At 38.9% G+C, this 22,392-nt stretch overlaps 1 protein-coding gene across 1 annotated transcript; it reads right to left on the minus strand.

Moving 5' to 3' along the window:
• Positions 1–289: 289 nt before the first annotated feature.
• On the minus strand, positions 290–21,068 carry FBXL3 (F-box and leucine rich repeat protein 3). Its single transcript, XM_059903070.1, has 5 exons — positions 20,810–21,068; positions 16,224–16,575; positions 13,097–13,219; positions 9,377–9,548; positions 290–2,770 (listed from the first exon to the last, which is right to left on the minus strand). Exons 2-5 carry the CDS (start codon positions 16,572–16,574, stop codon positions 2,127–2,129), a joined length of 1,290 nt encoding a protein of 429 aa, XP_059759053.1. The 5' UTR covers position 16,575; positions 20,810–21,068; the 3' UTR covers positions 290–2,126.
• Positions 21,069–22,392: the final 1,324 nt, after the last annotated feature.

Raw genomic sequence — 22,392 nt, forward strand, 5'->3', positions numbered from 1 at the left:
GTTTCAAGGATCCTGACTAAGAATTCTATTTCTAAACAATCTGTTTTTTAAATTCTTATTCTAAATGCCTAATCTTGTATCTTCAAAAAAGCCACTCTATCATAAATATTTAATATTAAACATTACATCCATCAGATATGGATTTGAAACTAAAACCATAAATCTGTAAGTTTAACTTGTTTTAAAGTCAAATAAGTACATTTGTTAGGGTAGTTTTAAAAAATAATACAACAGCATTAGTAACTATCTTTATTCTAAAATTGATAAAAGCATTTAACATATACTTTATAAACAAATTAAATGCTATGCATTTTGCTTAAGAAGTGACTTAAAGTTTTTCAAGCATTATATAATTCAATTTGTGCAGAAAGTAAATTTCCAAATAAAGCTTTGGTTAGTAGAACTGATTACATACTGTCAAATCCATTTTCCAAAGTTGTTCAAAGAAAAAAGCTTCATCCACTAACACAAGTATTTCTTGTACAAAGTTTTTCACTGTTTAGTAAGAGGGATGAATATTACAATAATTGCTTTTGATTTCCATGTCTGGACCAGCCTTTTTTCTTCTCATTTATGTGCTCAGAATACCATCACTTTTGAAAGCATAAATTATGCAGAAAATCACCTTTTTACTTGATTCTTAGGAAGGTAATCTATTTAAAAAATAGATTAGACCCGTAAGACTGTTAGCTTCCATATCTACCAAGATGCTTTCTAAGTTTCAAGCACTAATATATCCCACTGGGGGTAAATCACTTCTAATTTCCCTTAGGAGGGTAATATCTACTAGCACTAGGGCTCAGAATCAAGTTTATATAATATCTAAAAAAAACTAAATATGCCCCAAACTTAATATTTTTACAGTTTCTACAACGTATGGATTACCTTTATTCATATGAAAGTAATAAAAATGCTGCCTAACTTAAATAATATATCAGTTTAACCAAATTAACAATCACAAAACTGCAGACATTTTTCTATTAAAATTTTCCAGTCCACTGAGCAATATTTACTCAAAAATATGATTATGAACTTAAATATATGCTCTTTTAAATTTACTGTTTATGCTGAACTGTACATTGGTGCTTTTATGATTTTTGAAAATTATACTTACATAACTATATAATTCCAAAATGTAAAAATAAACCATCACTAAAATTCACTGGAGACTAACATTCTTTCATGGAAACAACTTATAAACATTTTAAAGTTCTACCTTTAATTATTTCAATTGGGCTTTTTAAAATAGATAAACTTCTCATTTCAATTATTGTGTAATACTTCAAAACTAGTTTAAACAAAGATAAACCCAAGAAGAACTAGTAAAAGCATTCCTTACTTTACATATGATGCCCCAAGTGCCACATACATAGTAATGTATCACAGAAAAGAATATATATAGTTTAGCAGATTATAGAGCAATCCTAAAAGTTTATACAAAGCTAAAACTGCCTCCCTTCTATTCCACTCATTTTCTTTTAATTTGATCTTGGCTCTATTTTATTATCTTTCTATAATAACCACTGTGTGACATTTATCAGTTTTTTTAAGTGTTCCAATTAATTGTATATACTTCTTTAAACAGCTTTGTAACATTTTAGAACATTCAACCAAACTTTTTCATTAGATACAATATATCCTACATTTTTCTCACAAAATGCTCACTTTCCTGAGCTATATTAAACACCTTATAACAGGTGTATGTATAACTGAAGACCCTACATAAAATGTCAAGTTTACATTTTTAAAAAATGCATAGAGAACATAACATTTTGGAAAACCTATTAGTACTCACTTATTAGATATTACAATATATATGTTTTGTTTCCTTCAGACTGTAAAATGTTTAATCTTTATTACTGGTTATTACTTTCAGATCTGAATCACTTTTTTAATTTTCTGAGATTTAACTGCTATTAGGCTAAAGAAATAGATGAAGTTTTCTGACCAAAACTGGTCCGTGAGTCTTCCAAAAAACAATCCTTATATACTCAATGAAGATATCAAATTTCTGCGCCACAAAATAGTAGAATTATATCAGACCTATGGGAAATAAACTTTTATTATAATACAATATGCTTAAAATTAAGGTGCTATTATTCATCATGCCCTATGTCATCTTGTCTTTACCAAGTGGGCATCATGTCTGGAAACCACACTCTACCAAGATGCTTAGACACTTCCCAGTGAATCTGCTCCAAACTATACTTTTGGTCAGGAATTAATACTTCTTCCATAATGGATAACTGAGACAGGCGGCCACCACACATCTTCACAAACTCAACAAAGGCACTGCATGAGACTTCGCATTCCCCTAGTCCAATAGCCGACAGATTTTTGCAACGTTCTGCAATGCGAATTAACTCTTCATCAAGTGGCCGTAATCCATTAGCACACACTACTAGCTCAACTAGTCTAGGGCATGTCATTCCCACACGGCCAAGCACATCTTTGCTTACTGATCTCCCAAAGTAAAGATGGGTGGCAGGTATTTCATACCGAAAGAACGGATCAAATTCCTCTTCATATAAAAAAAAATACATTACTAAGTTCACTTTGGGTGAATGTCTGATGAAAGCATCCCAGCTGCTCTTCTGAATAGCATGGAAGTGTGTCTGTCCAGGATTCTCACTGACCACGTCAATGCGCAAATGTTCTAATCGAACGTGTTTTTCAGAAGATAGAGCAAGCAGCAACTCATCGCTTAGCAAGTGGTAATTCAGGGCCAGTTCACGTAAGCCATGACACCGATCCGCCACACAAAGGACACCTTGGAAGAAAGAAGACCCAATTATTTATAAAGTTTTCTACAAGTCCACCGTCTCCAAGAATTTGATCAAGTACATGGCCTACAATAAAATTTTACCACGCTTCACTTACCACAGAGCTATACAATTTAAAATCTAGTTGTACTGACTAAACCAGCAGGAAGTCACACACATTTAAAAATCTATTACCAATTCTGTCCATAAGAAAATGAGACCAATTCTAAATCTGATACCTTAAAAGAAATGAAGCTCACTTACGAACTCAGAAAAATCATAAATTATTCACTATCATTTAAAAATATACCATGACTAAATAAGACTTATCCCAGTAATGCAGTGTCATATTTTTTAAAAAACTGATGACTAACACTAAGTTTATAGGTTAAGCAAGAAAAATCACATGATCATTGTGACAGAGGCTAAAAGACATTTTTTTGAAATTCAAAATCTAATCTTAATGAAAAAAATAAGGTAAAACCAGATAAAATGTGATTTATGTAACTAAATAAGACATTTGAAAAATTAAAAAAAAAAAGATTTCCATCAAATGAGCAAAGAGTTTAACTGCTAATAATAATGTAACAAGCCTGTCAAATTTCTAAGAAAAAAATACCGAGATATCAACTAGATAGATGAATCAAAAGATAACTGCTCAATTCACATTAATGGAAATATACATTATGAGTTTTAAAGCTCTAACATTCTCAGAAAGCAATTCCTTATATGGTTCCTTATACTTCGGGCACTATGCTTCAAAACTGCCCAAAACCCCTAGCGCAGGAGCAGGTTTTACCAAAGGTCAGTATCTGATCTCCAAAGTGGTCTAGTGTAAGAACTCTGCCCCAAACAGACACACCCTGATACTACTTGATAAATGACCCACTCAAACTATTTCTTTTCTGTGTTTAGAAACAAGGATAGGAACAACAAAACAGACATCATATTATCCACTATTTATTGTACAAGTATGATATGTTAGGTTCTAGATATGTTATCCCACAAATACTCAAAAAAAATCTAGAAAAATAAGTGTCTTTTCTAGTTTGAAGTTGAGTCAGCTAGCTAAAGATAGCAAAGCTGGAATTCAAACACAGACTGAGTGACTCTTAAGTGCATGTGTTCACCTACTGCCTAAGAAGTAACAAGACAGAGGTCACCAATAAGCCAAAGCTTTATACAGCTGTGGGAGGAGAATATATGCAACAGAATCAATGATGTGATAAACTGAATCACCAGTTTAAGACAGTCACCAGAAGAGGGAGTAAAAGACATCTGTGCTTCACTATTCAGCCACTGCAAAATTTCTGTTCTCCACAAGGTATGGATATACTTTGAAATAAACTCTGATCACCCAAGGTAACCTGGACACATCTCTGTTCTTCGCAATCTCATAAAGCCTGATATAAAAAAATAAACACATGGGAAATGGCAACCAAAGACGCAAATAAAAGAAACTTTGAGGTATCATTTAATAACTACTAAAACAGCTGTGGCAGGCATAATTCTAAAAGTTGTCCTCAAGATTCCACGCCCTAACCTCCAGAACCTGTGAATGTGATAAGATGATCACTCCCATGAGTTTTGTTATGCTATAGACAGCACAGTTAGCTTTAAAGTATGATTAGCCAGGCGATCCTAATCTAATCACATGAGCCCTATAAACACAGTTTTCTCTGGCTGGTTGCAGAAGAGGAAGTCAGATTCAGAGCTTCTCTAGCGAGAAGCCTGCTGAGCCATGCCTCTAGCTCTGACCTAAAGAACTAGGATGCTAATGGGTGATGGTTAAAGCTGCTAAATTTGTAGCTGTTGGTTATGCAGCAGTAGAAAACACAGTTACAAGTGCTTACTTAACACGAAATAGTGACAAAGATAAAACTGGTAAACTATTACAACTCAATAATACAAAGACAAGTAACCTAATTAAAACATAGGCAAAGAATCTGAATAGACATCTCTCCAAGGAAGATATACCAGTGATCAATAAGCACATGAAAAGACATTTGAGTCTTCAAGAACATACAAATCAAAACCACAACAAGATACCAGTTTACATTCACTGGGATGGCTATAATCAAAAAGACAAATAAGTGTTGATGAGGATGTGAAAAAGTTGGAGCCCTCGAACACTGCTAGTGGAAATGTAAAATGATGCAGCTGCTTTGGAAAACAGTCTAGCAGTTCCTCAAATGGTTAAACAGAGTTACTATATGATTCAGCAATTCTAATCCTTGTTATACACCCAAGAAAAATTAAAGTGTCCACACAAAAACTTGCATATAAATTTTCATAGCATTATTCATAATCGTCAAAAGGTAGAAACAACCCAAATATTCATCAACTGATCAACAGAAAAATGTGGTATTATCCATAAATGGAATATTATTTGGCAATAAGAAGAAAAGAAATACTGATACATGCTACAACATGGATGAACCTTGAAAACATCACACTAAGTGAAAGAAGCCAGTCACAAAGGACCACATACGATTCCATTTACATGAAATGTCCAAAATAGGTACATCTACAGAGACAGTAGATTAGTGATTGCGTAGGGCTGGTTGGAATGAGGGTTTTGGGGGGTGACAGCTAAGAGGTACATGGGACCTTTTGGGGATAGTAAAAGTGTTCTGAAATTCACTGTAGTGATGGATGCACTACTCTGTCAATACACTAAAAGTCAATACACTGTAAACTGTATGATATATGAATTATATCTCAGTAAAGCTGTTACAAAACTGGTACAGAAATCCATTGGTGGTGGTGTATAAACTCATACAACTCATGTTGGAAAAAAACACAGCAAGAAGCATTAAAAAAATCTAAACCCTTTGACCTAGCTCTTCCACTTCTTAATAATTTGTCCAAAAGAAGAAATTAACAGAAGCAAACTATATGCTAAAGTAGTTCATTTTTTAAATCACAGCAAATAGTAGAAACAAGTGTTCAACTGTAAAAAAACTATGAGGCAAATGTTGGCCTATCAACAAGACAGAAAACTAAGTAGCTAAATGTTCGTTAGTTCAGCTGATAATTAATGAGTGTCTTATATGTTAACAACTGGTGCTAGGATGGTAAAGAGTCAACAGAAACAAGACATCCTTATCCTAACAGAAGCCAGAAGATAATTAAACAAGAATGCTCTGGGAGTCACAGCAAGGAAATCAGGGAAGAATTTCCAGAACTAACACAGACCTACAGAATTTAGAAGGATCAAGCTAGGGCAAAAGGTGAGTAGAGAAGGAAAGAGAATAGTATTTCTGTGCGAATACTTAGACATGGACGAAAACACAAGCACTGTAAGAAATGAAGGGAGCTCAACATATAGTATGTAAGTAAGAGAATATCTTAAAGGCCGAAATCCAATAGACAGGCAAGAACCAGATCATATGGGACCTTGTCAGCCTCAGTAAGGAGTCTGGATCTTACCTAAAGCATAGTGAGAAGTTTTGAAGGGAACTGGAGGGAAAAAAATCAGATTTATATGTTAGAAAGATTACTCTGGCTATACCATGGAAATCAAATTAGAGAAGAGCAAGGCTGCAAGTTAGGAAATCAGTTAAGAGGGTACTCACAAAGATTACAGGGCTAGATTAGAGTGGACATGAAGAAAGGTAGAGTGTATTAGTTTCAGCTGCTTAACAGAATACCACAGACTGGGTGGCTTAAACCATAAACATTTATTTCTCACAGTTCTGGAGGCTGGAAGTCCAAGATCGGGTGCCAGCAAGGTTGGGTTCTGGTGAGAGCCAGAACTCTTTCTGGCTTCTTGCTGTGTCTTCACATGGCAGAAAGAGAGATCAGATCATCTTTCCTATCCCTTCTTAGAAGGGCACTAATCCCATTTATGAGGATTTCTCCCTTATGACCTAAACACCTCCCAACCCACTTTCAAACACTGGGGAGTAGGGCTTCAACATGTGAACTGGGGCAGTGGGTGAGGGGTGGAGGAGAACACCACCAACATTCAGTAAATAGCACAGAGATTCAAAGCATGTATCAGTGATGGAGTCACTAGACCTCAGTGACTAAAGGGATGTAGAAAGTAAGGGTAGAAGAAATCAAGGATATCTGTTCGGTCCCTGACAACCAAACAAGCAGTACCATTCACTGAGACAGTAAAAAGGGAGAAGCAAGAGATTTCAATAGGGGGAAAAGGAAGTTCATTATCTGACGTACCAGTGAGACATTCTAGAGGCACTAGGCCATCAGCAGCTCAACACATAGATCTGGAGTTCCAGAAACACTAAAAGTAGGAGGTGTTAACATATAGAACATAACTGAAGCCATTGATGAAGATGACACAGCCCAGAGTTTACAGAATAAAACAATAAAGGGCCCAGTACAGAACACAGTGAAACACCAAAATTTAAGGAATGAAAAGAGAAACTATCAGAGGAAACACAGTAGGAACAATCAGAGAGGAAGGAGGAAAATCAAGTCACTAGTGTCAAATGGTGCTTAGAGGTCCAGTAATAGACAATTATAAGGACTATATGAAATGGGAAAAATGTTTTGATAAAAATTGAACTGAGGGCTTCCCTGGTGGTGCAGTGGGGGAGAATCCGCCTGCCAATGCAGGGGACACGGGTTCGAGCCCTGGTCTGGGAGGATCCCACATGCCGCGGAGCAACTAAGCCCGTGCGCCACAACTACTGAGCCTGCGCTGTAGAGTCCGTGAGCTGCAGCTGCTGAGGTCACACGCCTAGAGCCCGTGCTCCGCAACAGGAGAAGCCACCGCAGTAAGAGGCTCGCGCACCGCAACGGAGAGTGGACCCCGTTCGCCGCAACTGGAGAAAGCCCGCGCACAGCAACGAAGACCCAACACAGCCAAAAATAAATAAATAAAGTAAATAAATTTAAAAAAAAAAAAAATTGAACTGAAAAACTGTTCAGTGAAGAAAAAGGCATAGAAAATTGCCCTTAATTACAACTTAGAGAAAGAAACTATCTAAATATACAAAATATGGATGGAAAAAAAAATACACAAGTGTTAAATTTTAAATTAAATCCTGTGTTTATACTCTTAAATTAAAAAGTATTAAAAAAAAAAAAAAAAAGTATTACAAGTGCTCTTTCTCTTCCCTTCCCAACAACTAATCCAAACGCCATTAAAGCTCAGTAAGACCAAGCAAGCTTATACTATATTATGAGCATTGATATGTATATTTAATAAAAATAAATGAGCATGAGATGTACCAGGATAAAGAGAATAATGAGCTCAGTTTCACAGAGGAACCAGAGACCCAAAGGTTCTCATACAGTGTGGTAAGTGCTACAAGCTATGTTGAGAATGCTATGGAAACAGCAAGTGGGGCTTCTAAACCAGACGGGAGGAGGAAGAAACTGGAACAGCTGAACTAAATTTTGAAGGCTGGACTGGAGTTAGCCAGGTGAAGAAGTGAAAAAAAAATTTTTTTAGAGGCATTCTCCAAGGTACAGTGTATTGACCACACACACATACAAAGAACTGTTGTTACACAGGGCTCATATAAAAGCTACACGTGAGTAAAAAGCAAACAAGATTAAAGAGAGAGGTGGGGGTCAGGATACAAAGATTTTTGTACACTATGAAGCTATGAAGTATAGCCCATACTCTCATAGGAACCTATATACGGTAGACAGTAAAATGTGACCAAGGTCACATAAGGAGCTGCCAATGCCCAATCTTCTTAACTTCTATTTTATTTAGATTATCACCTTCAATGATAATCTAGAAGCGGCAGAAAAAGATAGGAAAACACTGCAACAGACCTCACCATTCCCATCACCAGACCCTCCGTGTGGGAGACATGGGAGGATAGAAAGTAATCTCCATCCAAGAGGGAATCATTTTCTTGGGGGAAGGCCAGGCTTTAGTTATGGCAACAAGGTGGGAGGTGTTCTGTAAAGAGATCAAAGCAGGTTTTCCAAAGTAACACAGCCAAAGGGTTGGGAGAGATGTCAACATTTGGAGGGCCAAGTCAGGAATGAAGCATCAGACTAACACAAAGTGTAGGTTTATAACTGCTTTATAATACAAACCATTTGGAATTTAAATGCTCTCAAAGTGAATAATCTAGTAATGCTTAGTCTATACAAGAAAAGCTGGAAAGAGCTTTAATAATGCTACTCCTCCATTTGATGCACTCTCAGCTCTAAAACTCAACTTAGGAAAAGGACTGTTTTGCAAAATGTAAGGCGATAACTTCAGCACAACTCCTCTCCCTCTACATAGTGAGACAAAAAGCAACTATGAGATTTCTCTGACTCAAAACCTACTCTGTTAGCGCAACCACGATTAGAGAAAATTCTCCTTTACCTAAAGGGCCATCTCAGGCTGACCTCGCAGTGTCCTTTCCTTTTATTTTTTTAATTTATCCATTTTCTAGCACAGGTTGGACACACATTGCCAAATAAAAAGATTAGAAAATAAGTTGAAAGTAAGTGTCTAAGCTAGGAATGCTACAGAATTTATGCTATTGTATTATAACAATAAAAATATTTTTATGCAATAGAGAGGAAATAATCATATGAACTCACCTTCAAGGTTAATGATCGTAATTCTCCTTAATTTGATAAACACATCAATACATTTTACTAAAATATTATCTGGCAAAAGCCACACATACCTGCTGGAGAGACGTGAGGACAGCTGCTCATTTTTAGCAACTTGAGTGTGTCACTGTTGTTGGCCACTAGTACTTTGAGGGATGGATCATCTACTGGGGTGTCATCTATCTTAAGGGAGGACAAGGATTTGGAGTTGACAAACACAACCGTCAGTGCAGAGATAAAGTGAGACTGAAAAACAAAAAAATTAAAACTGTTTCAATTTTTACAAATGAGAATTGAGGGGTTTTCATATAATACACACATAGTTCATCTGAACCCTAATATATTTCACGACTGTTTTGGGGTAGCAGCCCCTCGCTCTGTTGTGGGAATATGGTAAAAAAGAGAGGTGACTTCCCACCATCTTTGAGAACGACCTTTTTACGTGGGGGGAAAAAGATTTCAAACCTCAGGATGGGTGTCTCTGAATCACAACAGTCACTGGTAAGTAAAAAGAGGAACTCTGGAACCCAGAATGAGAATACCTCTCAGACACTTCACATCACCGTATCTGGAAACCCTACTCCAGTGTATTATAACACTGAACTGCATTCTTTTTTGGTGATAGTAATGACCACTAAAATAGTTAATAACTATTAGCAAAATCATCAAAAATTAAAACAATCAACTTAGAAGCTATGAAAGACTTATTTGGAATATGGAAGCTCATACAAAATTTGATTCTAAAATAATAAAAATCATAACTAAATAAAATTCCAAACTTAAAACTCCTTTAGGGACTTCCCTGGTGGTCCAGTGGCTAAGACCCTGTGCTCCCAATGCAGGGGGCCCAGGTTTGATCCCGGGTCAGGGAACTAGATCCCACATGCCGCAACTAAGAGTTTGCATGCCGCAACTAAAGATCCTGTGTGCCACAACTAAAGATCCTGTGTGCCGCAGCTAAGGGCTGGAGCAGCCAAATAAATAAATAAATAAATAAATAAATTTTAAAACTCCTTTAAATATGCTAAATTATCTACAGTTATCTATATATATAATATTCTGTTGGACACAGAATCTGACCTAAAGAAACCATTGTAGGAAATAGGAATTAAAGCACAAAGTATGGGACTCTGGATCAGAGCTAATAAGCCATAACCAATGGACTCACTACAGCAGTGAAACGGATGAGGGCAGGCTAATAGCCAAGAAAGTACAATGAAACATTATCTTCTTGGTCACATTCCCTAAATTACTTTTTTCCTACTGTGATTAAATAACTACTTAAATTTTGATTAAGTATCTGTTTAACAACTTAAATGTTAACATCTTTCTCCTAATATTTCCATATCAAATTCAACTACATCTGTATTAGTATATGCATGACTCCATCACTCCCTTCTTTTTCCCATTTCCCTCAGAGTTAGCGCTGGTCAAATACAGTTCTTTCACGTTCCCTTCAGTTCTCCCAGGATTTCCAAGATATAGCAACAGCCTATTTCAATATTCTACGAAAGCCATAATAGGAAAAGAAAGAAAAACAGCATGAACATCCTAGGCCCATTTAATAAGGAAGGAAGAGTCCCAGATGCACCCATAGTTCCCAAAACCAAAATGACTGCATGTAAGTATAATACTAGTATTAGATATGCGTAATGATCATCCTGAGTAATAAAAAAAGAAGGAAATTATGTTCAACATACCTTTTACTACAGTATCTTTTACATACTGTATGTGTACTTGTTTTTTAACTACAATATGTATACAGAAAAATCAATTCAAAATATTTCATTTCCCATATGAAGCTTGAACAAGGCACTACTATACCACATAACTCAGTGCTTCTTAGAGGGCCATGAACCATCTTAATCAGAACGACCTGGACTGCTCTTAGAAAAAGGAAATTTTGAAGGATACCCAAAATTTAGAAGTTCCTCAGATGATTTTTATGCATATTAAGTTTGAGAACCACAGTGATTGAACTCCTATACTTAGAACCTTAAAATGTTGACATGAACAGACTCTTGCTGACTTCCCTTATGTTACACATTAGGAAAACAATTTATCTCAAATGTAGGAATTTAATGAACCTTTTAAAAAATCAATTAAGACTGAAATCAACTGGTGATACATTTGTTACTGATATTCCATTGAACAGCCTGGGTTATAATATAAATTCAATTTAGTAATACAGACGTACCTCGGAGATAGTGTAGGAATTGGTTCCAGACTACCACAATAAAGCGCCTGTTAAAATAAAGCTAGTCACACAAGTTTTCTAGTTTCCCAGTTCATATAAAAGTAATGTTTACACTACACTGTAGTCTATTAAGTATGCAATAGCATTAAATTTAAAAACACAATGTATATACATTAAAAAATACTTTATTGGGGCTTCCCTGGTGGCGCAGTGGTTGAGAGTCTGCCTGCCAATGCAGGGGATACGGGTTCGAGCCCTGGTCTGGGAGGATCCCACATGCCGCGGAGCGACTAGGCCCGTGAGCCGCAGTTGCTGAGCCTGCGGGTCTGGAGCCTGTGCTCCGCAACAAGAGAGGCCGCGATAGTGAGAGGCCCGCGCACCGCGATGAAGAGTGGCCCCCACTTGCCACAACTAGAGAAAGCCCTCGCACAGAAACGAAGACCCAACACAGCCATAAATAAATAAATAAAGCATGACACAAATTAAAAAAAAAAATAGCAAGTTCTATTAAAAAAATACTTTATTGCTAAAATATGCTAATCATCACCTGAGGCTTCAGCAAGTTGTCATCTTTTTGCAATAGTAACGTCAAAGATCACTGATCATAGATCACGATAACAAGTAAAACAATAATGAAAAAGTCTGAAATACTGCAAGAATTACCAAAATGTGACACAGAGACATGAAGTGAGCAAATGCTGTTGGAAAAATGGTGCCAAGTGACTTGCCTGACTCGCCACAAACCTTCAATTTGTAAAAACTGCATTATTTGTGAAGTGCTGCAATAAAGTGAAGTGCAATAAAAGGAGGTATATTTCTTCCTGAATCATCCTAGTAAATTAAACAATTAGGTGTTTAAAGGGGTGTCTATATTTTAGTTTGTGGAGTATTCTGATAAAGTCGTACAGATTACTGCTGGATACTAACCTAACTGAACATGAGCTAACACACACAGGGATTTTATCAGTTGCCTTTCTAAAAATGCACACTTATTTTTCTATTTTAAGAGAACAGTTATTAGAGAAAGAGACTATCTCGAATTACATGCAGCATCTTGTTAGAACATATATATGAATATAAAATTTATATAAATATAAATTTCACCAAAAAAGTTTTCTTTAAATAAAATCTGTAAATTAATCTAAGCTGTACTTATACTAACTCTGCTCAAGAACAAATCTTTACACACTTACCAGAAGATTTTCTAAGCGAGCTCTACCTGCTCTTAATACTGGCACTGTCCATTTTTCTTTGATTATAATCTCACCAATCTGCTCTGAAAGTCCAAAAGGCAGCATCTGTATGTCTCTTTTTTTCTAACACGCTTATTTCTCAGTTTTACTTAGTCTCTTTCAGTGCTTCCTATAGAATTCTCTGCAAATTCACTCACTCTTTAACATTACCCATAAAGAAACACAAAGTTTAAAAAAAAGGAAAAGTGCTCTAAAAAAAAAATCATAATACTTAACATTCTAAATAGTAACTGGTTTTCCATTCTACATACCACTTTTCTTACATTCTCATTATCAGTACAAGAAATGGGTAGGGTTTCACTGGATTTCTCAGTAAAAGCTAATAAAACAAAACCAGCAGATACCTTTGGTAAATCCATAAAGCTTGGCCGAGCAGTTGAAATAAGTCCAAGTGTTTTTAAAGAGCAATTCACAAGTTGTGATAATATATCACAAGCTGCTTCAGCTGATTCTTTGCTGCTGTCCACCTGGGAAAAGAAAACATCCTTTACACATGAATATGGTCGCATTTCTCCGTGCATATTTTAACTTTACAAAAGCAAGAAATACAGTTATTAGTTTATTGCATTATAATTTAAAGAATTAATATTTACCCTTTCAATCACCTACCCTCACATACAATGTCAACCTTCTCTGAATCTCCCTGAAAAATTGTAAGGGCAACTGTCAAGACTTAACTTTCACTATGATAAGATATCTATTTAATGTTAAAAAGACTTGGCTTTTAAGTTGATTTATTCCAAACGGACTATATAACATAATGGAAATATGAACTTATAATCTTTGAAAAATAATTATATATTTGGCAGTGGATCAGATCATACATGTAAATACAGTGGCTATGGTACAGATGCTTCAAAACAAACTGAATGAGTATTTACTCAGAAGGTTCCAGTGAATCACAACCTGGGATTTACCATTAATGTTATTAATTGGAAGATGAATGTGAAGTAAAATAAGGGCCTCCAACTAGTCAAGCATGAAAATCTGCACCAAATGAGAAGTGGCTGCTCCCACGCGCTCTTCCGCACAGACGTTTCCTGGGGGAAGGGAAATGCGGCCAAAAAACTCCTTAAGGAATAAGAAGGAGCTCTTCTATCAAAAAGGAAGCTGTTCCCTGGGCTAAAAAGCATCTTAATTAAAAGTAATATTCCTTTAATTTCCAGATTGACGTACATTACCTTAACCCAAAAATGTCCTGAAGAGCTCGTTGTAAAACTGGTAACACCAATTTACATTACACAGTTTCAGAACTATTTTCAATCCCACCCTTCGGCTAAGTTTCTCTACACCAGCGGTCCTTTTGAGAACTGCTGTGGTTCTGGACCAGCAGCGTCATCTGGGGGCTTGTTAGAAATGCACATTCTCACGCCCAATCCAGACTATCCGGATCAGTAACGGAGCACTGGAACCCAGCAATCTTTGTCTTAGTAAGCACTCCAGGCATTTCTGATGCACATAACATTTGAGAACCACTGTTCTACACTAGTAACTCTGACTATAAGACTCTGGCCTGGGCTTCCCTGGTGGTGCAGTGGCTGAGAATCCACCTGCCAATGCAGGGGACACGGGTTCGATCCCTGGTCCGGGAAGATCCCACATGCCGTGGAGCAACTAGGACCGTGCACCACAACTACTGAGCCTGTGCTCTAGAGCCCGTGAGCCACAACTGCTCAGCCCACGTGCCGCAGCTGCTGAAGCCCGGGCGCCTAGAGCCCGTGCTCCACAGCGAGAGAAGCCACCGCAACGAGAAGCCCGCGCACCGCAACGAAGAGTGGCCCCCACTCAACGCAACTAGAGAAAGCACCGCGCGCAGCAACAAAGACCCAACACAGCCAAAAATAAATAAATAAAATAAATACATTAAAAAAAAAAAAAGGCTCTGGTCTATGGTCAGTGATGAATTAAACACAAATATTATCAGGAGAGCTCAGAAGAATCCTGGGATGTGGCTCTTTCTACAAATCAGAAATTTCCTCAGAAAAATAAACAATCCCTAATAAAAATGTTTAAACTTATAGGACAAATGGTTTTGTGAAGGTTACACATGTTGGATAAGCTGAATTGTGTCACAGGTTAACAATGACCCAGCCAATCCACTGGATGGAACTGGTCTTCAGACCTAAGAGATTAATGTATTATACCCATCTTTTTATAGGATTTACCATAAGAACACTTTTAGACAACTCAAAGATGACTGAAATCGAGGGGAAGGCTCTTCAGGTTTCCTCATGGGCAGGCGGAGAGGGACAACACATAAGGAGTTCCTGGATTTTTGTTTGTTCTATCCTCCCACTATTCCCCCACCCTTGCCCTCAGTTAGGGTTGCAACATAACATCCAGGACATCCAATTAAGTAAGTATTAAGTATGTCCCAAATAATGCAAGGGATACTTACACTAAAAATTATCCATTGATTATCTGAAATTCAAATTTAACTAGGCATCCCCTATTTTTATTTGCTAAATCTAGCAATCCTACACTTGGTGGCCTAAGTGCCTTTGTGCATTTTTCTGTAAAGACAGCCATAATACACCCAACCATTCCCAACACCAGGTCTCTCTCCTCTTGTGACACATATGGGAGAATAAACAGGTAATCCCCATCTTAAAAGGAATGACAGTCTTGGAAGCAGACAAGACTTTAGTTTTGGCAAGGATCTCTGGGTTAAGAACCATTGCTATATATGGGTTTAACGTGACCTGTTTAACAACAGCTGCATATGGCAAATCAGGTATTCATGTGTTACTTTTCAACAATAATTATCAGGTGTATTAAGGATTTAGTGAACATACCCACATTTCATTATTCAACCCCAAAACAAAACGCTACAAGCCTCTGTACTCATACAAACCACTATGATTCCTTAAACTATTCTGGACATCTCAAAAAGCCACCCCTCTTCATTTATCTCATCACTGCCTGATTTCCAGTATGTCCCTGCCGGCAATGAAAAGAAACAAACAGTTCTCTCTGGCATTCTTCCATGTACCTTTTTCTATTTCTGTCTAAAATATATTCATCCAAACCTTTTACATAGAGTTTCTGTATCTCTTTTTTCTTTAAAGACTCCATATCACAAAGCCATCAATAAGCAAAACTCAGTCCTATTAGATAAAAATAACAATTAAGTTTTAGTGAAAATTTCCACATCTTTTATTTATTTTACTGTATTATTTCTTTTGGTTCAAATTTGTTCACAATAATTCAATGTGGCAGCTTTGGTATATGATTATGTTTATTTAATGGCTGCTTCCACTCTTTTAAGAAATTAGTAAAATTTATAATAAAATGGAATAATTTAGCTCAATATAGTTATTTGTGATAGCCTCTAAGGTACACGATTACTCTAAATCTTTCAGCACTTTCCCTAAAAAGGCAATAGTTTAAAGACATGAGAAGATGTATTGGTTTAGGACACAAAAGCCACTAAATATGCTTTATTTTTAAAAGAAGGATTTAAAGTATTACCTTGAAGCTGACATATTGTAGATGGTTTGAATGTCTTTTAATAATCTGTTTGATCAGCTCTGGATGTGTTGCTTTCAAATAAGATGTAGCTGGCTGATTCAGTTCAAATTCAAAACATCTCCACAAGTCAGGCATGTGAAATACCTGGTTCCAGTTGCGGCAAACTTGTGAAGCATGAGCCCGGTCAAGAAGAGGCAAATACTTAAACACTTGGAGAATAATGTCCTGAAGGAGATTACCCCAATCACAAGTCTGAGAATGCTCATTTGTAGTCCTCAGTTTCTTGGATTTCTCTGCAGTACCTTCTTCTGATGAATTATGGTCACTATCTCTTCCTCCTCCTCGTTTCATCCTATTCAGAAAAAATGCATCATTTTTTTTATACTTAAGTTTTCAATAGAAATAAATCCAAAATTCATTCTTCTGTCACTGAGATGTGTATACATGTGCTTACAAATACCAACAGAAACATGCAGGAAGAACTGGATCAGTAATTCAACGAGAAGAATATCAAAACAAAATATAATGAAAAACACCAGCAGAGACCAACTGTCGTTTTACAAACTTATGTCTTTGGCAGGTACTTTTAAACATTTGCACTGTACTACCTGGGGGGAAAAGTTGATCGTAATTTTGAAGCGAAACCAAGAATTTATATTTCAAAAGTTGCAGTCAACTAGAAGGAATATAAAAGAGAACCTACAGTGACACTTTCTCAAGATTTCTTAAAAGTCATCTAAGGATACCTACTATATTTGAATTCCGGAATTCATGGCAGAGTCCCAGGAACCTCCAGAGAAGACCTGAGTTAAGTAATCAACAGATCTCGCCACACTGGGTAGCCTGTGATATGTGTTACTGCCAGACCCAATCTCTGCTTAAAATGAGCAAACTCATCCCCACTGTGCATATTTGGTCTGGAATGTGGCTGCTTCTTCCAACACATCACTGGCTGTTGCAATGTTTTATCCAAGTTGTATTTTTGAATGAGAGTTAAGTGTTTATTCTATCTGTTTGTACGACCTTCATTCCATTTGATTTTTTGAAAGTAGTTTTGTTGTTGTTGTTGTGTAAAATAGTACGGTCAAAGAGAATGGGTTCCAGAATCAAGCTCCCTGGTTTAATTCCTGGCTCTGCCTCTCACCAGTTATGTGGCCTTGAACAAATTACTTGACTTTCCTGTGCTTCAGTTTGTGAAATGGGAATAACAGAAATACACAGGGTTCTTGTTAGGAATTAAACAGTTATTAGGGTTTTTGAAAGGAGATATCGATGATTGCTGAACTCAGGTATAGGAAAGCAGTCTAGTATTAAGGACATTAAAGTGCAACACAAGTAGAAACAGAGGTTACCAACCAGAAGACAAAGAATGATCCTAGATTTGTTTTAAAATGAAGTGTGTATGAGAGAGAGAGTATGAGAACGCAAGCTTATGAGAAACATACATTGTATGTTTGAGAAACATACATTGGAAGTAGATTACCACAATATAGTAACTATAATAGTGAGATTATATAATATTGTAATAGTGGGACAATAATAGTGGTGGGATTACAGGTGATTTTTTTTTTTTTTGCCAGTATGCTTCCCTATATTTTACACGTTTCTTTTAATGTCAATGAATTACACTGTAATCAGATAAAAGGTCTCATTTTGATTTATTTGTTAAAATAAATATTGCAGGCTCTAACTAAATGGGGGTAACTGCAGACCACTCACTGGTATCCCTATTTAGTTTAGAGCCTGCAATACTTTTGTCTCTAGAGAGCAGTTCTGGCAGGGTATGGTTTGGATTTAGAGTCACAACTTTTTCACAAAGGATGGCTTGTAGCTCCAGCTCCCTTCTTCTGGTACATCAGCATGTAAGAATTCTGACTCCTGTGTGGGACAAATGTACACAAGCATGGCTCTTAACCAAATATGTCTCTGCAGACTCTCTCTCTAGTAGCTAGCTAAAATTGTGAAGGAGGATTAGGGGCTGGAGGAACATGGCAGAGGACCCTGGCTTTCATGCCATGAAAATCAGCCCAGGAAGTCTTAGTACATGTGCAGTAAACCACCTATTCCTTGTTACTTCTACTTCCAACTCTAAGTTAAGTAAATTAAATGATGTATATAATATTGTGCAGGGGGAGAGGAAGGGAGAAAACAGAATGACAGAGGTGAAAGCAAGAGGGTAGTTTTATAAAAGACTAAAACTTACATCTGAATCTAAGAATACATTTTTAAAATGTGTTTAGAGAAAAGGCAGTATAATCTACAATGTCATCTTCAATATTAAAAAAAAGTCTCTCCTAGGAATAATTCTCACTAGAGGTTGAGATAACACTGTCATTATGACCCATTTTTCTGCTTTAACTTACCCTGAAGGCTTACTTTAATTTTAGCATATAAAATCTGGGTCAAAGAACAGAGTTTGCTACTCAGGGCTTATAATTTCTCTGCTGACTACCTAAAACTACTCAGAATTCTGAGTAGAATCTCTGAGATACAGAGATTCAAAAAATAATGAAGTTATCTTTATAATTTCTACTCCTTATTATAGAATGTTGATCTATTTCTGGAGAAAAGTCTTCTAAAACCAGAACTATTCAACTTAAAGACAGAATGATTCATTTTACTTTAAAGTATATGGACATATAAACAAAAATAAAATGACAGCCTTTTTTACACAATTATCTTTGCCGATCCTAACAAATACCTTCTTTTGTCTGTTGCAGCCTTGTTTTAAATAAAGTATATTTCAATACCTTTCCAAGTTGAGGGGAGAAAAAAGTTGACATATTAAAAAGAAGTATGCAACACTGAGGAAAAGTATCTCTTGGTCTAGATATATAAGACTATATGATCACCAAAGTATATTTTAAGTACTTACTCGTCTATGACTAGCTGAACTAGTCCGTAAACTGTCATATATGACTGTAATATGTCAGAATTACAGTATATTAAGCAATAGAAAAAAATGTAAGACCAAATGCCAATATGAATGTCTCTGTATTTCCTCATTTATGCATAAAAATGTGAGCTCATAGTGGGCACCTAAGAAAAAATTTTAATGTCTAATTTTTTTCCACGATGATCTCATTTATTCATGCAAAAATTTACATTGCTTTCAAAAGTATTTTATTAAATCTATTTACACATGAAGCTCTGCTATACAGAAAGTTAAACAATTGAGAGCATCCACCAGTCTGCAAAGAATTTACTTCAATGGATTACTTATCTCTTACTTTTAGTCAAAGTGAAAATACCTCTCACACTTGAACGGGAGTGCAGAGGAGAAACTGGATGATCAACATCTTAGATTTTGCAGGGCACCCGAACTAGGCCTCTTCATGACTCGGGCAGTTCAGTTTAAACTGTAACCTTCCAAGGCCCCAAATAATCAATGCAACTTAGGCCACTAAAAGCATCTGGTGAAGGACTTATACTGCTACGAAGCTTCAAAAAGCAAACTAATGAGGAAAGACTCCAGCCTCGTTGAGCAGCACAGGGAGTTGTGCAATTTACTCTTCACATTTCCATACACTCTGAAAGGACCAGTCCACTTGCCCATCAGATGAAGAGCAGCAGAAGAAAAACACTTAGCCGTATGCCCCTCGTTGTATTATTTTTAGTACATTGCGCTGGTAGTAATTTTAAAAGCCCATTTGTAGTTGGCTCTAAAAAGCCTGTTTGGGGCAACACATCTCCTTTCCATTTATGTTCTTCTTTGACTAATATCACAATTAATATGCATTCTTTCGCTGGAACACAAGACTAAAACAGCGCAAAGAGCTTAACTCAGGACCAGATGGTATCAGAGAGTGTGGTGGAGAGAATCTGCTCAGCGATCATCTGTAGATACTACAAGTTGATGGCGTTTTTATAAAGATCTCAGGAGTAGAGGAAGACGACTCTAATTAAAAGACCTGGGCCGTTCGATTGGACATCATCAGCAACAAAATAGCTCACCTCTTAGCTTGGAGATACAGGCCAATCACCTAACAGGCTGTTTTCCTGATCCCTGTCCGCAACCCCCCCTGAAAGGGGTGCTCTCGCTCAAAGCAGGCGCGAAGCTGCTCATCACAAGTTGACCAACTTTTCCACGTGGCTACGCGCGGCCCGGGCGTCCTCTCCTCCCGCGCCACTTCCACGGATTGGCTTTCCCTGACATTTCTGCTGCGCCCTACCCCGGGTAGTCTGTTTTGACATCTTAATGCCTCTCATTTCTCAAGCTGCAAGCACGGCCGTAGCCGACACCGGGAGGAGCCCGGCAGAGCGCAAGCTCAACGGTGTCGGTCACCAGCCCCCGCCGAGGGTTAACAAAGCCGGGCGACAGGCTCGGCGGTGTCGCGGGGAGGCTGCAGGCCGCCGCCGCGAACGCACCACACCTTGTTGACATGTTTTGAAGCAGGCTCGGCGGGGAAATGCCCCGGAGCATGGTCCGCGGTCCGGGCGCCGCGCCGCGCCCCGCCCCGCGCTCCCGAGGAGCGGCGCGCGCGCACCCGGGGCCCCGCGCCCCCCGGCCCGCCCCGCCGCCCTCCCACGTCGGCGACCCTCCCCGGCCCCGCCTACGCCCCGGGGCTCGGGCCCTCCGCCGTTACCTGCTGCCGGGGGCGGCTTCCCCCACACTCCACCCCGGGCACCGGGGGCGGCTTGGCTCGCGGCTCTCACATGAGGCCCCGCGCCTTGCGCTCCCGCCGCCGCGGCCCCCCGTGCTCCACCCGCATCCGAGGCGCTGGTCCCGGGGCGGGCGCCAACGCGGCTCCGCCTTTGCGGCTCTGGCTGCCCAGGGAGAAGCCGCCCTTCTCAGTCCCGCGCCGTCCGCGTCCTTCTCCCAGGTTCTCTCGTCGCCGCTCGAGAGACGCCCTCAGCGAGCCGCAGCCACCGTGTAGATCCCCTGCGCCGCGGGCCAGACACTGAGTCCAAAATGGCGCCCGGGCTCGCGGCCGCGCGCTTCCCCCGGCGCGTCTCCGCTGAGGGGGGCGGGCGCGTCTCCGCTGAGGGGGGCGGGCGCGTCTCCGCCGCGGCGCGTCCGCGGAGGGCGAGGCGGGGGGCGGGAGGAGGCCGCGCCCACGCGGGAGCGCGCTCCGCCCCGCGCGGCCGGGGGCCTCAGTCGCTTGGTTCAGGCTGGAGGGCCTGCAGCTTTTTCTCCCGAAGATGTGACTGCGGCTTTTCGGGGTTTTTCGTCTTGAAACCGAAGGTGGGAGGGCTGGAGCCAGCTAGATGCCTAAGAGACTCTCTGCGGTGGAAACTGGAAGTTTAGGGAGGTGGAGCAGCGAGAAGAAAGAAGGGCGAGTCTCTGGAGCCGGCTGTAACCCAGCAGCTGGTTCGGGCCGAAGGATAAACAGTAGCTGCTGCAGCGGACACACCTCCGCGCGCGAGGCGGGAACTCCGACGGCCACACCTGCGCCGCGTAACCCGACGGGGTAAAATACAGCTTGTAATAATACGCACCATATAGACCGTGACAGGTATAGCATAATAATATGCATCATGTATGCATAAGGTGTCTTTTTTTTTAACTGCGGGGAATTAAAGCAGAATGGTGACAGTGTTAACGCTGGGATTACAGGTGATTTTTTAAAAAATCGCCTTTATGAAGTAGACTCCTGAAGTTTGTAAGTTGCTTTCTGAAACACAATGAGGAAAGTGTAAGGGAGTAGATGGCTATTTAAAAGAAAACTCCGGTGAAGCCTTTTGTAAGTAGAGGCATCTTTGTAACTGCTACCTGGTTAGCTTGTTTTAAAAGTTTGGATTTTGGGGATACTGGGTTTTCTTAAAGTTAGAACTGTCCTTAGGTGCAAAACCATAACTTGAATCATGCAGCTTCCCTCCCTCAAAAATAAAAAGAAAGTAATTTTTCATCCAAACATAGATGTCTTTTCAAGGATCTGACCCATGTGTAAGAGACTGGAAGGCAGTGAAGCCCAGACAGACCGCCACAAAACTGAGCTAGGAAGCCATGTGTAAAATGACAGCAAGATTCAACGCGGCAAGATGCCACTGTTCTTCGTTAGGGCCTGGCTCTCTGATCACCAGGTCACAAGGAACAAAGTCTCCAGCAACATAATAATGTGTACCTGCACTGCAACACTTTTTAGCTTCCTCCGTGACTGGATGCTGAAGGACAATAGGAAGACAGGCCGTGATAATTATAAGAGGAAGAAAAAACAAGTCAAATACA

This window comes from Balaenoptera ricei, chromosome 18 (assembly GCF_028023285.1).
Source record: "Balaenoptera ricei isolate mBalRic1 chromosome 18, mBalRic1.hap2, whole genome shotgun sequence".
NCBI classification, from domain to species: Eukaryota; Metazoa; Chordata; class Mammalia; order Artiodactyla; family Balaenopteridae; genus Balaenoptera; species Balaenoptera ricei.

What these genes read in the sequence shown, in the direction of transcription:
- FBXL3 (XM_059903070.1), bottom strand. Translation starts at nt 16,574, where the DNA reads ATGAAACGAGGAGGAGGAAGAGATAGTGACCATAATTCATCAGAAGAA. An exon ending in GCTTTATGGATTTACCAAAG is followed by an intron (nt 9,549 to 13,096) that starts GTATCTGCTGGT and finishes TTTGTTTTTCAG; the next exon opens with TCTCACTTTATCTCTGCACT. An exon ending in TCCTCACGTCTCTCCAGCAG is followed by an intron (nt 2,771 to 9,376) that starts GTATGTGTGGCT and finishes CTTTCTTCCAAG; the next exon opens with GTGTCCTTTGTGTGGCGGAT.